This window comes from Ochotona curzoniae, unplaced genomic scaffold (assembly GCF_017591425.1).
Source record: "Ochotona curzoniae isolate NIBS_2020 unplaced genomic scaffold, NIBS_Ocur_1.0 contig_4645, whole genome shotgun sequence".
NCBI lineage: Eukaryota > Metazoa > Chordata > Mammalia > Lagomorpha > Ochotonidae > Ochotona > Ochotona curzoniae.
The window spans coordinates 40,617-54,177 of record NW_024466353.1 but is presented as its reverse complement, the minus strand read 5'-3'; the positions used below and the strand labels follow the sequence as shown (position 1 = coordinate 54,177).

General features: G+C 43.2%; 1 protein-coding gene across 4 annotated transcripts in view; it reads right to left on the bottom strand.

Annotated features, from left to right (window-relative positions):
- Positions 1 to 13,561, bottom strand: part of IRAG2 (inositol 1,4,5-triphosphate receptor associated 2) — a 51,922-nt gene that overhangs the window by 29,213 nt on the left and 9,148 nt on the right. For 2 of the 4 annotated variants that reach the window (XM_040987427.1, XM_040987428.1), the window contains 4 exons: positions 13,208 to 13,288; positions 11,914 to 12,010; positions 10,107 to 10,254; positions 8,982 to 9,063 (listed from right to left, as the gene is read on the bottom strand). In XM_040987427.1, coding sequence (XP_040843361.1) covers positions 8,982 to 9,005 — 24 coding nt within the window. In that variant the 5' untranslated portion in view covers positions 9,006 to 9,063; positions 10,107 to 10,254; positions 11,914 to 12,010; positions 13,208 to 13,288. Of the gene's footprint in view, positions 1 to 8,981; positions 9,064 to 10,106; positions 10,255 to 11,913; positions 12,011 to 13,207; positions 13,515 to 13,561 lie in introns of those variants that run through there. The other 2 variants (XM_040987425.1, XM_040987426.1) reach the window with 2 other exon arrangements.

The window sequence follows — 13,561 nt, the reverse complement described above, 5'->3', positions numbered from 1 at the left end:
CAACTCCCACTGGTGAGCATAAGAACCAGAACTGGGGGAGGGACTGGCCGGACAGGTGGTGGCACCCACTGGCATGAGTGTGTACTGGAGGGTGGAATTCGTTGTGTTGAGTTAGGCATAAATGCCCAATGATGTATACAAGGTCTCAATGGAATGTGGGGCAGACCAGATCAGCCCACTGTCCATGACGGCAGGCACAGGAGTCAGAGTTGGGGAACTGGTCCAATGGGATTATTAGGGGTTGCTTTGCCTAGGCTGCAGCTCCTCACTGTGCTGCATGAGGGGCAAGCATAAGTTGGGCAGGGCTAGGCTGGGCTGGGTGGAGCCACAGCACACATTGATTTGTTAAGGATGGAGGGCAGAGCAAATTGAATCAGCTACCCCAGTGAAGCTTGCCAGCAAATGTCTGGGCCAACGGAGACTTGGAGGTGGACTAGGACAGCCAATCAACCTTGGAAGGAAGATCTTGGAGCTGCAACATCTCAGAACTACAGAAAACACACGAACAGAACCCTCAGAAAATGCTCCACATCGGGGAACCTGGGATAACATCGGGTGGCAGTTCCCCATCCCAGGTAGTGTGGTGGTTGGGAGGCTGGCCGTGGTTGCTCCTCTGTGTGCCCCTTCCCCCCATATATGGAAAGAAAAAGAAAATATGTAAACAGTGGTCTCACCCACTATCTCCTGATCCTTGACCCTTCCCACCCTGATCAACTACATAAACATCATCTATAATAAAATTTTAAAATAATAATAAAACAACAACATGGGGCTGGTACTGCAGGACTCCATCGGTTGGTGTTACCATAACCCCAGTCACGCCCTCACTACAGCTAAGGCTATGCATGACACCCCCATTACTTTGGGTTGACACAGTCATGATTCCAGCTACTGCACACTGAGAGCTGGTCCACCTGCAACATCAGAACCTCCTAGGAGGTTGCCACCAAGGTCCACACATTCCTGTTAGGATGGGGAAGACTGCTGCCAGCCTGCCATCACTGCCACCGACCACAGCAGGAGGAGACGTGCGAACACTCCACCACCAAACTGACACCCTCAGCCAGTTTCAGGCACCCACCACCAAGCTCATCTTTACAGAGTGACCCGGACAACTCCAAATCATCAAAGATCAACGTTAAGACACAGTAAGTATGAAGTACAATGATGGCACACTCCCAAAGGAAAGTAGTCATGCTGTAGTGACAGTCCTAGCAAGAAAATTGACAAAATCCTCAACAAAGAAGTCCAAGCAATGATTATAAGGAAACTGAATGGTACACAAAAAAATCCATATAGACATTAAGAAAAGTCAGAAAACTGCACAATATTAATAAGAAATTCAACAAAGAAATAAAGAGCTTAAGAGACAAGCAAATTTTAGGAAAGAACGCAACACATCAAAGATCCAATGGGAAACCTCATCAATGAGATCAAACAGAAAAAAGCTTAGCTGAACCTGGAGAAAGGGCTTGTAAGATTTCCAGCCACACGGATCAGTAAGAATGAAGATATTCAGAGACCAGTGAGATTCCCTAAATGAGCAAATACTTGAATTTGGGATGTGCAAAGAAGAGTTGTTTAAAACAAAAAATAGCTGTTAAGTTCCCCCATCTAGGTTAAACTGGACATCCAAGTGCAGGGGATGCTAAGGACTCCAACAGGCCTGAGCAGAAATGACCCTCACAGAGACACAAGGCAGGTGACCCCTCCAAAGCACATCACAGAGGATGTTAAAGAATGTAAGAGAAAAGCACAAGTCACATCTAAGGAATCACATTAGGATAATGAAAAGTTCCTCAGCAGAAATCTTTCAAGGCAGGAAGGAATGGAGTAACATATTTCAAGTTCTGGAAAAAAAAAACTGTCTACCAATCAATAATACCAAAGCCCTTTTATTTTCTTGTTTTAAATGGGTAGGTTTCAAAACACAATATCAACAGCAATGTTAACAAATATATTAAAAAAAAATACATGTAGATGGGACTAGATGTCCAAAGAACAAGTCCACATGGCACAGGCCAGCTGCTCCCATAGGGCTGAGCACAAGGCAAGGACAGCACCCAAGGAGTCCCTTGCACCCTTGGGCTCCAACAGAACTGCAGGCCAGGGGACCATTGTTCCACTGGCTGCAAAGCCCCTCCAACATCCAGCAAAGAGTTGGGTGACCACTCCACATCATGGAGATGAGGCCTTTGGTGGTACTGTGGGATCCAGGCTAGTTCCTGAGAGTCTGTGGCCATCACTGGCCCCTGACAGGTGCCAACGAGGGCAGCTGAGCCCAGCCAAGGCGCCTGTCACCAGGGATCTGTGTCTTCCCCACCCTGGCCTGGAATACTGCACACCTACAGCCCAGCTGGGCCACACAGTGAGCAGGCACTGACTCCAGCAAGGGCAGGGCGTGGCAGAGAGCACATTCTGAGGGATGAAGCCTGAGCCCTCCCATCTCCTCCAGGTCCAGTCACCTGCCAGACCTCACCGAGTATGAGGACCAAAGTGGCTGTCTTGAACCAGCCAGGGGCCAAGTGAACCTCCCCTACCCTAGATGATAGGGACTCAGGGTCCAGGTATCCTGTATCCTGAGCCTCTTCCTATGGAGATGGTCTCAGAGGCCAGCCTGCAACCTGGACTCACCAAAAGGACAGCGAACATGTGCTGGGCAGAACGCGGCCTCCCCTCTGCCACAGCCTCCCCAGACATAAATAAAGCAGAACTAAAGACTTGGCAAGGGAATTATTCACCATCCAGTCAGCTTTAGGCTTTACCTAAGATACTGAAGCGGGTCGTAAAGACACATAAAAGGACAAAACCAACTGGAAGAACAGATACATACAAACAGAAAGAATCATTGTCAGCACAGGATTTCAAACAAGAATGAATATGAAAAATAAGAACATAGGCTATGAAAAGCAAGCAATGAAATAAAGAATAGGACTGGACTAAGTCATTATTTCTCAACAAATACTTAAAAATTAAATGGATTAAATTCCACCAATTAAAAGATACATATAGGCTGAACAGATTTTTTTAAAATGACCTAACAATATGCTGGCTTCAAGAGGTCACCTCACCAGCAAAGACACATAGACATTGAAAGGATAGAAAAAGACATCCCATGCAAAGGGAATGAATAACATGCAAGGGTGGCTAAACTTACATCAAACAAAATACACTTTGAGGCAAAAACAGAACAAGAAGACAAGGTCATTTGATGACTACAGGATTAGCTCAACAAAGATTTAACAATAATAACTATATAAGCACCTACTGCCAGAACATGCAATTTCTTTTTTTTTTTTTTTCAAAATGACATAGCAGGGACAGAGTCCAATGCAACAGCAGTAACGGACTTCACCATTCCACTTTCATCTCCCAGGTTCCTCACCACTAAACAAAGCCAAAAAAAAAATATATCCCAGAAAGAACATCAGGAATTAAAGTATACTACAAAACGGATGCAACGCTTACAGAACATCCTACTCCACTGCAGATCATACCTTCTTTTCGTGATCTCATGGGAGATTTTCTAGGATAGATCATGTATTAGGCCACACATCTTAATTTTTCAAAAATCACATCATGTATCTTTATCTGAACAAAATGGAATAAAACTGGAAAATTAAAGTGCAAGAACTTACACAGGGATCACACAAACATACAGAGGGTAAACAATGCAGGATCGGGGGAGAATTTTGATACTTCTGGAGACAAATGAGAATGGAAACATTACATAGGCAAATTCATGCAGATGAAATAAGATTGATATGAAGGGAAAGTGTGTACAGTAAGTTCCTACGTTAAAAACAGACAGAACTGCATCTAATTGACAGCAGTGCATCTGAAGGACACGGAGAAGTAAGAGCTAACAAGTCAAAGTTAGAAGAAATCCACTGAAGTGAAAAGACTAGTTTGATGAACAATTTTTTGGAAAATATAAATCAATGAAACTTTAGATACACTGACCAAGAGAAATTTAAAAGAGAGAAGACTAAAACAAGTTAGATACAAAAAAAGGACATGTTCGATGCTGGAACAGTGGCATGGCCAGTAAAGTAGCTGCCTGCAATGCTGACATACCATGTGGACGGGGGTTCAATTCCCAGCTGCTCCACTTCCCATCCAGCTCCCTGAGGGTGTACTTAGGAAAGCAGCAGCAGATGATCCAGTTGCTGGGACCCATGAACTCAGATGGGAGACCTGGATGCAACTCCTGGTCCTGTCTTCAGTCTGGCCCACTCCTGGCCATTGAAGCCATCTGGGGAGTGAGCCAACACCTCAAGGAGCTCTGACTTTTAAATAAATAAATGAATAAATAAATCTTCACAATAAAAGTAGATATTGGGGCTAGTATCGTAGTGGACTAGGTTAAGCCTCTGCCTGTAGTACTGGCATCCCAAATGGGTGCTGGTTCAAGTCCTGGCTGCTCTACTTCCAATCCAGATCCCTATGGTAGCCTGGGTAACCAGGAGAATATGCTCCAAGTCTTGGGTCCCTGCACTCACATGTGGGAGACCCAGATGAAGTTCCTGGCTCCTACCTTTGGACCTGCCCAATTCCAGCCACTGCAGCCATTTGGGGAGTGAACCAGAGGTTGGAAAATCTCTATCTCCCTCCCTCCGTCTAGTGTCTCCTTGTCTCTCCGTATCCCTGTCTTTCAAGTAAGAGTAAGTGGATCATTTTTGAAAAGGGATATGTTACAACTGATACCACAGAAATGAAAAAGGATCATTAGAAAGTATAAAGAGAAACTGTACATCTACCAAATGGAAAGCACAGAAATGGGGAAGTTTGGAGTACAACCCCATGAGAACTGAATCATAAAGACACAACAAAACTAAGCCAGATGATAATAAATAACAAGAATGAGTCAGGAATAAATACTGAAGTGGGAAGTCTCCCAAATTCATTTCCTGAGGTACACTACCCTGGTTCCAAGATCACACAAGGACAAAAACAGACCAATCTCCCTCAAAGACAGGACGACTCCCAACAAAATGCCAGAGGCCATTAGCTCCAACAGCACATCCAAAAGATCAACTGGCATTCGTCCCAAAGCTTCAACAAATACAAATCGAACACAAAGCACATCACATGGGCATAATGAGGCCTAAAACTGCGGGATCAGTGTGACAGATGCAGAAAAGGTATTCAATAGCGCTCAACATCCACTCATCCCAAAACACTCAATTCATATGCAGCAACAGACTGAATGAGGAAGACATACAAAAGCAAACCTTATCTGTGAGGTTCACAACTAAAAAGGAAGTCCATTCTTTCTCAATCTGTAGAAAAGTTTTGCTGAGGGCAATTAGGCAAGGAAAAGATAGCACAAAATAATAAAGAAGGAAGTCAAAATTGCCAGTTTGCAATTGGCATGTGTGTATGTACCAAACCCGAATTACTACAGCGAAAGACTGAAAATTGCTCAGCAAATTGAACAAAGATGCCACAAATAAACTGACAAATTGGTAGCATGTTTATACATCAGTAACAAACTTGCTAAGAGAGGAATAACAGTAATCCCACTGAAAAGAAATTAAATACCTAGAAATAAATTTAACATAAGGTGTAAATACACCTTCACTGGAAATTACAAAACAATGATGAAGGGCCCAGCACAGTAGCCTAGTGCCTAAAATCCTCACCTTAAATGCGCCAGGATCCCACATGGGTGCTGGTTCTAATCCTGGCAGCCCCACTTCCCATCTAGCTCCCTGCTTGTAGCCTGAGAAAGCAGTTGAGGATGGCCCAAAGCCTTGAGACCCTGCACTGACGTGAGAGACTTGGAAGAGGCTCCTGGCTCTTGGCTTCAGATTGGTTCAGCTCCAGCCATTGCAGCCACTTGGGGAGTGAACCATCAGACAGAAGATCTCTCTGTTTCTCCTCCTCTCTGTATATCTGCCTTTCCAATAAAAATAAATAAATCTTTAAATAACAACAACAAAACACCAATGATGAAATAAATTGGACCAGAGGAAAGTAAATACAAACACTGAATTCGTGGGTTGGACAAATAATGTTAAAAATGTTCATATCACCCAAACCAAATGTACAGATTCAAAGCAAAATTTAATAAAATATTGAAGACATTTTTCAGGAACTAGGGGGGAAAGGAACCTAAAATTAATATGCAAGTATAAAAGAACCCAAAAAGTCAAAACAATCTTCAACAAAAAGAACAAGAAAAGCATTCTTTAAAGTGTATTACAGAGCTAGCCCACTGTGACGGCATGCAGGCAAGTGCATGGGTCAGCGGAATAGAACGGAGATCCCCAAAACAAATTCACACATCCACAGCCATGCGAGTCTCTACCGAAGTCACCAAGATAAGCAATACAAAGTGATGCGAAAACAGGGGACCTCACTCAGAAAACCCTGGAGCTGTTCTCATGCACAAATCAACTCGAAACAGACCAGTGTCTTCAACGGAAGACCGAAAACAAGAAGCTGCTAGAAAAACTTAGGGTAAACACTTTGAGACAAGGCAAAGAATTTTTTTTTTTTAACAAGATGAATTCTGGTTTACTTAGTGCCATTCAAGAGCTTTATGAAAATTCACACCATTAAAGCTAATGGGTTATCATTTTATCAGCAATATCAACCTTGGTGAAACAACACAATTTAACCACAATGATTTTTTTTAAAGACCCCCCAGAATACAGGTAACAAAAGTAAAATTAGACAAACTAAATTATATTAAACTCGGATGTTTCCAATTAGCGTAAGGAAAAGAAAAAAAGGAACAGAATAAAGACAACTGGAAGAATGGGAGAAAATATCTGTAAGCCAGACATCTGACAAAGGATTAAGACCCAGGATGTATCAAGTATTTTGAAAGCTCAACACAAAAAAGAAAAATCCGTACAGCCTGGTTAAGAAACGAACACAGGAGCTGAGAAGTCATTTTGGTTCTCAAAGAAGAAAGTCAAGCTGCCAATTAAGTTATGAGAATTAAAAAAAAAAACAACTCAATATCCTTGTCATGCCCAGTAAATGCAAATGAAAACCACAGGAAGCTGACACGCTCTTCCAGTTGAAACAGTATCACCAAAAAGTAGTAAGTTCTAACAAAAATATGGAGACAAGGGAACCCTAACACACTGTGGATGGAGATAGGAAAATCTCACAGCCATTAGGGAGGGTCGCACACAAGTTTCTGAGCAAACCAGCAACCAGATCTACCAGGTAACCTGGCTCTTCTGTACATCCAGAGGAAACAAAGGCAGCCTAAGAAAAGGACAACTGTGTTCCCTTTCCATTACAACAATTCACAACAGCCAACATATGGCATCAACCAAGTCTTCACTGATTAATGAACAGGTTAAAAAAAAAAAAAGCAGAATCTTCAAAAAGTTCACCAAAAATGTATATTCTCAAGATATTATGCATGAATTTCAAAGATTTTTGCATAAAAAAACCCAACTGAGTTTGATTTAAGTCTAATTATTTTGAAAATCACCACTGGTTCACTCACCACACAGCTGCAAGGTCCAGGGCTGGGCCAGACCAAAGTCAAGAGCCTCATGCAGGTCTCTCACGTGGTGGCTTGGACCAAAGCTCTTGGGTCATCTGCTGCTGCTTTGGTGGAGCTGGATTGGAAGTGGAGCAGCCAGCACAGGAACTGGTGCCCATGTGGGATGCACCTGTTGCATGAGGCTGCTCAAGCCACAATGCTATGTCACCAGCACCTTAACTGAACTTTTAATTCCATTTTTCTCAAATGTTTCGAAGTCTCTTTATACAAACATCAGAGTCATATTCAGCAATTTTTAAAAAAGGAGTAAAATCCAGAGACACGAATGAAACTGATTTCCATTGTGTTAAGTAAAATAAGCCAGCTAGAGAAAAACAAGCTCAGCTCGAATGTACAAAAGTGATTCGTGATGATGTTAGGTCATGGATCCCAAAGCTGTAAATCCCACTGTCCCACAGCACAGTGAGGGGACTGTAGTTTACAGTAATGTGTTATCCACCGAGTGCGTGAAGAACAAGAAGACAGGAGATTGTAAATGGGAAACAAAGAAAACAGAAAATAGAAATGCTAACATCCCATTAGCATCAGGATATGCCATGCACATGTACTGATCCAATGATCAATTGCATTGTACCTTCCAAATGTACATAGGTTGCATACTCATAAAAAACAGAGGAAGGAAGTATATGGGGATCCCAGTTCCACAATCGCACAGGATGTGATTTGGCCCAAGTCCACAGCAGTGTGGTACCCAGAGCGCTCAGCAGAGAGGGCAGCTTGCCAATACCTTCTCATGTACCAAAATGTCAAGACAAAAACAATTGTGTTCTTGAGGCAGGCACTTTCATACATGAATCAACTTCAGCCACTGCTTAGGGCACCCATGTCCCGTATCAGAAGCCCTGGTTCGAGTCTTGGTTCTCAATGCTTTCAATCCAGACTCCTGCTAATGTGCCTAGGAGGCATTGGATGGTGGCTCAAGGACTTGGGTTCCCTCTACCCACATGGAATTCTTCAGTGGTGTTCCTGGCCCCGTCTTCAGCCTGACTTAGCCCTGATGCTGTAAGGCCATTTGGGAGAGTAAACCAACAGATAAAAATCTGTCACTCTGCTTTTCAAATAAAAAACCTAACAACAATAACACAAACAAGCAAAACCCACAAAAACAGACCCAAAAAACCAAACTTGCTTTGAGCTTTGAAAAAGAAAACAACCTTTTAGTTATTGTCCTTTGATCCAACAATTACACTAGATAAGGGAATTAAAGTTTTCCATAGGATTGGATTTCAATTTCCTGGTTTCCAAGACTGTATTTCTCATGCATCTGGGTTTGTTGGGTTTTTTGTTGTTGTTTGTTTTTTGTTGTTTTGTTTTGTTTTGCTGTCAGATTCACCCTTGCTAAGTATAGAGCGAATGCTTTAATGAAAAAGAATACCCAGCACAGAGCACAAAGACACGAGTGATGAAAAGACACTGAGAATGAAACTGAAAAGTAGTCAACACTTACTCCCATGCTTCTGTCATCATTCATCCTGACACGGCCTGAAAGATCTGTTCCTGGGGCTGGACCACTTGTGGAGAGTGGGCACCTGGCAACACAGAGCAGAGTTGCTTAATACAGGACCAAACTGCAAGACTCAACAGCTACCAGACTATAAGAGCACTTGAAAAAGTTTGCTGGAAATTCAACTTAGAGATGCTGATTTTCTCTCTCTCTCTCTCTCTCTCTCTCTCTCTCTCTCTCTCTCTCACACACACACACACACACACACACACACTTTGCAATCTAGGCACATGGAGAATCTTCAGAGAGTTCATGAAAAGTGGTTATTTTGAAAAATAAAAAATGCAAGCATTTCAAAAACATTTTAGCACCAAAATAAGCATTATCTTTTCTTTCCACTTTTCCACAAACTTTATAAATTTTAAATTTATCCGAAAAGCAGAAAAAGAGAAATAGAAATAAAGGCCTGCAGAAGCCAGGCCTGGGTCAGACTAAAACTGAGAGCCAGGATCTTAATCCATGCCTCCCACATGGATGGCAGGAACACAGATAGGAGTCACTCCCTGCTACATTCTAGCGCCTTCGTTAGCAGGAAGCTTCAACTGGACGACTGTAGGCACTCCGGTGTGTGGTGTGCACACCATCATGGCTTCCACAAGACCCACCTTGCAAAAGGAGTCACGTGTGATATAGCTCTTGGCCCCACCTCTACCTCCACTCCCAATTCTATCACGGTCTAACACAGAGAAAAGGGCAGCTCTCCCCTCCATCCAACAGACAGATAATATCTAGCCAAAACTGAACACAAGGGATCTGCAACTTTAACACATCTGGCTTCCTGGCTTTGAGTCCCACAAGGAGCCCTCCCTGGGGTGAACAGCCCTCACACATTCTTGTTGACATGTCTAATTCCTGCCACAAAAAACTCAGGCATTTTGAGAGTAAATGAAGAGGACACATTGCAGGGGGTAGTTCATCTTCACTGTCAGAGGAATAGCAGTCTGATCAGAACGACGCTAACTAAGCAGCATGCAGTTGTGGCACTGTGGGCTGTCTAACGCAGCTCCAACAGAGCTCCTCAAATTCCTCCTGACAGGGAGCTAGGAGAAAATCGGTTCTTGTACTCACTTAAGCCATCCCGTCACGCCCAAAGCACCATCTTGGACTTCTTTACATTCGAGCCTTTTACATAAAGCAGGGGTTGGGTGGGCTACACACAGAAACGCTTGCAATCCCTCTCTCCGGGCCGTCGCAACACCATCCAGACACAAGGCATCTGCAGAGAGCAAAGACACAATTTCCAGTTCAAACCGTGTGAAAGCATAACTGCCCTCATGGAAGATTGGACCCTTTCTGACAAAGCAGAAGTCAACCCAGTTCTTTTAACCTTTTCATCTGAATCCCCTTCATGTCGGTTCACACAGGGATGAGGAAAGAAAAAAAGGCAGGAGAAAACGGAAACTCATTCAACAACCAGCAGAATTGACAATCCATGTGCAGCCTGCTCACTGCGCAGCCCGTTACAGGATGGCACCACAGGCTCCTGAAGGCACACGCTAGAACCCGAGGGAGTGCTGTGGGTCACAGATGGAAGGGACAAACCATTCTGTCCAAGACACCATCTTACTTTGTGCATTGCTGAGGAGAGGAAGCAGTGGAGTTAAAAATGGAAATAAACCATAAGCTTCAGAATTCATTCCAATGTCTGGGTTCTAATCCTGGCTCTGTCACCACTGGTTTGGTGGTCTTGGAATGCTGGGCCACTCTTGAGATCTCCTTATCAGAAAGCAACATGTGATCTCAGGCAAATGATTAACTCACATTTCCTGTTTGCTCATCTTTAAGAGGAGAACTGGTGTGGGAGTTAAGACATCATTTGGGATGCCCACAGCATTAGTGTGCCTGGATTGGAGTCCTGGCTCTGATCCCAACACCAGCAACCTACTAACGCCCACCTTGGAGGTAGCAGACTCAAGGGAGGCTCAAGTCCGTGGGCCCCTCTCTCTCTCATGTGGGAGACTGGAACTCAGCCTGGCCCAGCCCAGGCTTTTGTGGGCATTTGGGTAGTAAACCATCATGTGCATGGTATCCTTCTCTGCCTTTCAAATAAACTAAAGGAGGCGGGGATCACATCAGCATCTACCTTGTGTGATAAGGATTGAATGAGTTCATGCTTAGGTTAAGAACATGGGACCAGGCCTGATATACAGCAAGCACTCTTGTATGTCATCGTGGTTGGTTATCTCTCGGGAACTGTGAATGAAACAGTCCCCATAAAACACTAATCCACCCTCTAATACAAGCGGACACTCGGTCAGCAGTGCTGGCTCTTCCCTTGCTAAACAACCTACAAGTCACAACACTGCATTTCTTTTATCCCTCCAGAACCACTCACTCACTTTGGCTTTCAGCCACAACCATGTTGTGCTAAGAACTATCAAGACCCTGACGATGGCGCTGAGTAACCATCCACAGTTTGACCCACAATCAGTTTTGCCTTCTCCAAGCTTGCATTCCATGCTATCAAAACCTAAAATCTTATTTCTGGAATGACTCCTCCAGCTTTGAGGATTCATCAAACACTTGAGGATCTGCATTCTTGCGTTCTTTCTTGTTCTTTTGTTTTTTTGCTCATATCATTCTCAGATATTCACTGGAATACTCTCTCATGCTTTTTACTTTTCCAAATCTAACCCATCTTTCAGTCAATTCAGGAATCTTTTGGCTATACACAGAATTTTGTGCCTTGCACAAAGTATCCATATATATATAAATATATAGCTATATATCCATATACAGACATCCAATATCTATTCAACTATGGATTGGCTGAACTCAACCATTCAATTCTTATGCACATGTTCATTACTTCCCATTGCAAAAAGAACCGACCCCCAGCTATGCCTGAGCAGGTGCAAAAGGCTTCCAGGCTTACCCAACAGAGGAGTACACCAGTTCGTGGACTTCAAGGTCAGGGGTGTCAGATGGCTTCTTTCTTCTGGGTTGCTATGCAGTTTGTGGCAACAATGCTTCTGAACAGAAAACCAAGTATTGTTAGTTGTCTAAAGCAGGGTCACACAACACATTTCATAAGCTACTCCTGCATCCCCAACAGCATAAAACAATATGCTGTCAAATCAGATGCCAGGAAGAGGTGAGAAAGGTCAGGAAGACATGGCATCAGGTAAAAAGGCATTCATGCCTTTAATCAAAAGTATCCCATATAAGTAGCTAGAAGAAAAATTTTTCAAATCACAGTTCAATCATCTAATAGAACACGAACATTGTAAATTCCAAATAATGAACACATTGATACAAACCAAGGCCTTGAAAAAAAGTGATGGGTGAAGGGCAGTTTATAGCTACATAACTCTTCATGCTACACTCATTAAGCTTTAACAACTGCTATTCTTAGGACCAGCCAGGGCCTTGTGTGTATATGCACATGTGTATGCTTGATCCATGGCTTCAGTTGATAATTTTCCAAAGAAAAACAGTGTGGTTTAGCATCCCAATGTTTCCAACAGAAGAGATCTTCAAAGACTTTTTGCAAATCTGTATTACAAAAAGACTGCAGTACTGGTGCTTTGAACCAGCAGGTAAAGTTACTGCCTGCACTGCCAGCATCCCATATGGGCACTGGTTCTAGTCCCAACTGCTCTACTTTCAATGAAGTGTCCTGCTAATGCACCTAGGAAAGCAACAGAAATATGCTCAAGTCTCGGGGGGTGGGAGGACTGCACTCAGGTGGGAGACCCAGAAGCAGCTCTGGGCTCCTGGCTTCAGTCTGGTCCAGTCCTGACCTTGTGGTCACATGGGGAGTGAGTCAGTGGATGGAAGGGCTCTCATTCTGTCCCTCCTCCTCTCTTTTTGTCATTTTGCCTTTCAAATAAATATATATTTTTCAAAGTGAATACGGATGCATTTAAAGTCCTATTGCACAAAATCACTGCCTGTAACTTCCATTTTTCTACAAACTTTTTAAAAATTTTATTTGTTTTTATTGGAAAGGCAGATTTACAAAAAGGAGAGACAGACCTTCCATCCCTGCACCTATATAGGATTTCAGCACTGCGGGTAGAGGATTAGCTTATTACAGACAGCCCTACACAGGTCCTTCCCACAAATGCTCTGATGTTCCCTCATACATACTGGCCTTAGAGTTCTACTGTGGCATAGAAATTCACCCACAATCCCGACCAGAAGAATTTCCAAAAGCTTATACTTACCAGTTGTTCTTGAAGACTCGGTTGAACAGTATCTGTCCAGGACGAATGGGCACAGCAAGGAACTCTCTCATCTAAAAAGCTCTGCATGAAAAAACGGGGGCACAGGATAAACACCAAAGGATCAGAGAGTCTGAGATACGAAACCTTACACTTGAGAGACAAGCGGAGACTCCATACACATTGAGCTCTTTTTGATCTTGTCCTCCACTTTCAAGGAGCACAGATCGTGGCAAACAGCCCACTACACAGGTCGTCAAAAAAGTTCATGAAAAGTGTATATTATGGAAAAAGAAAACTAGATCAACTTGTTCTGCAGTAAAATAAGCTTACCTTTGAATTTCACTTTTCCAAGAA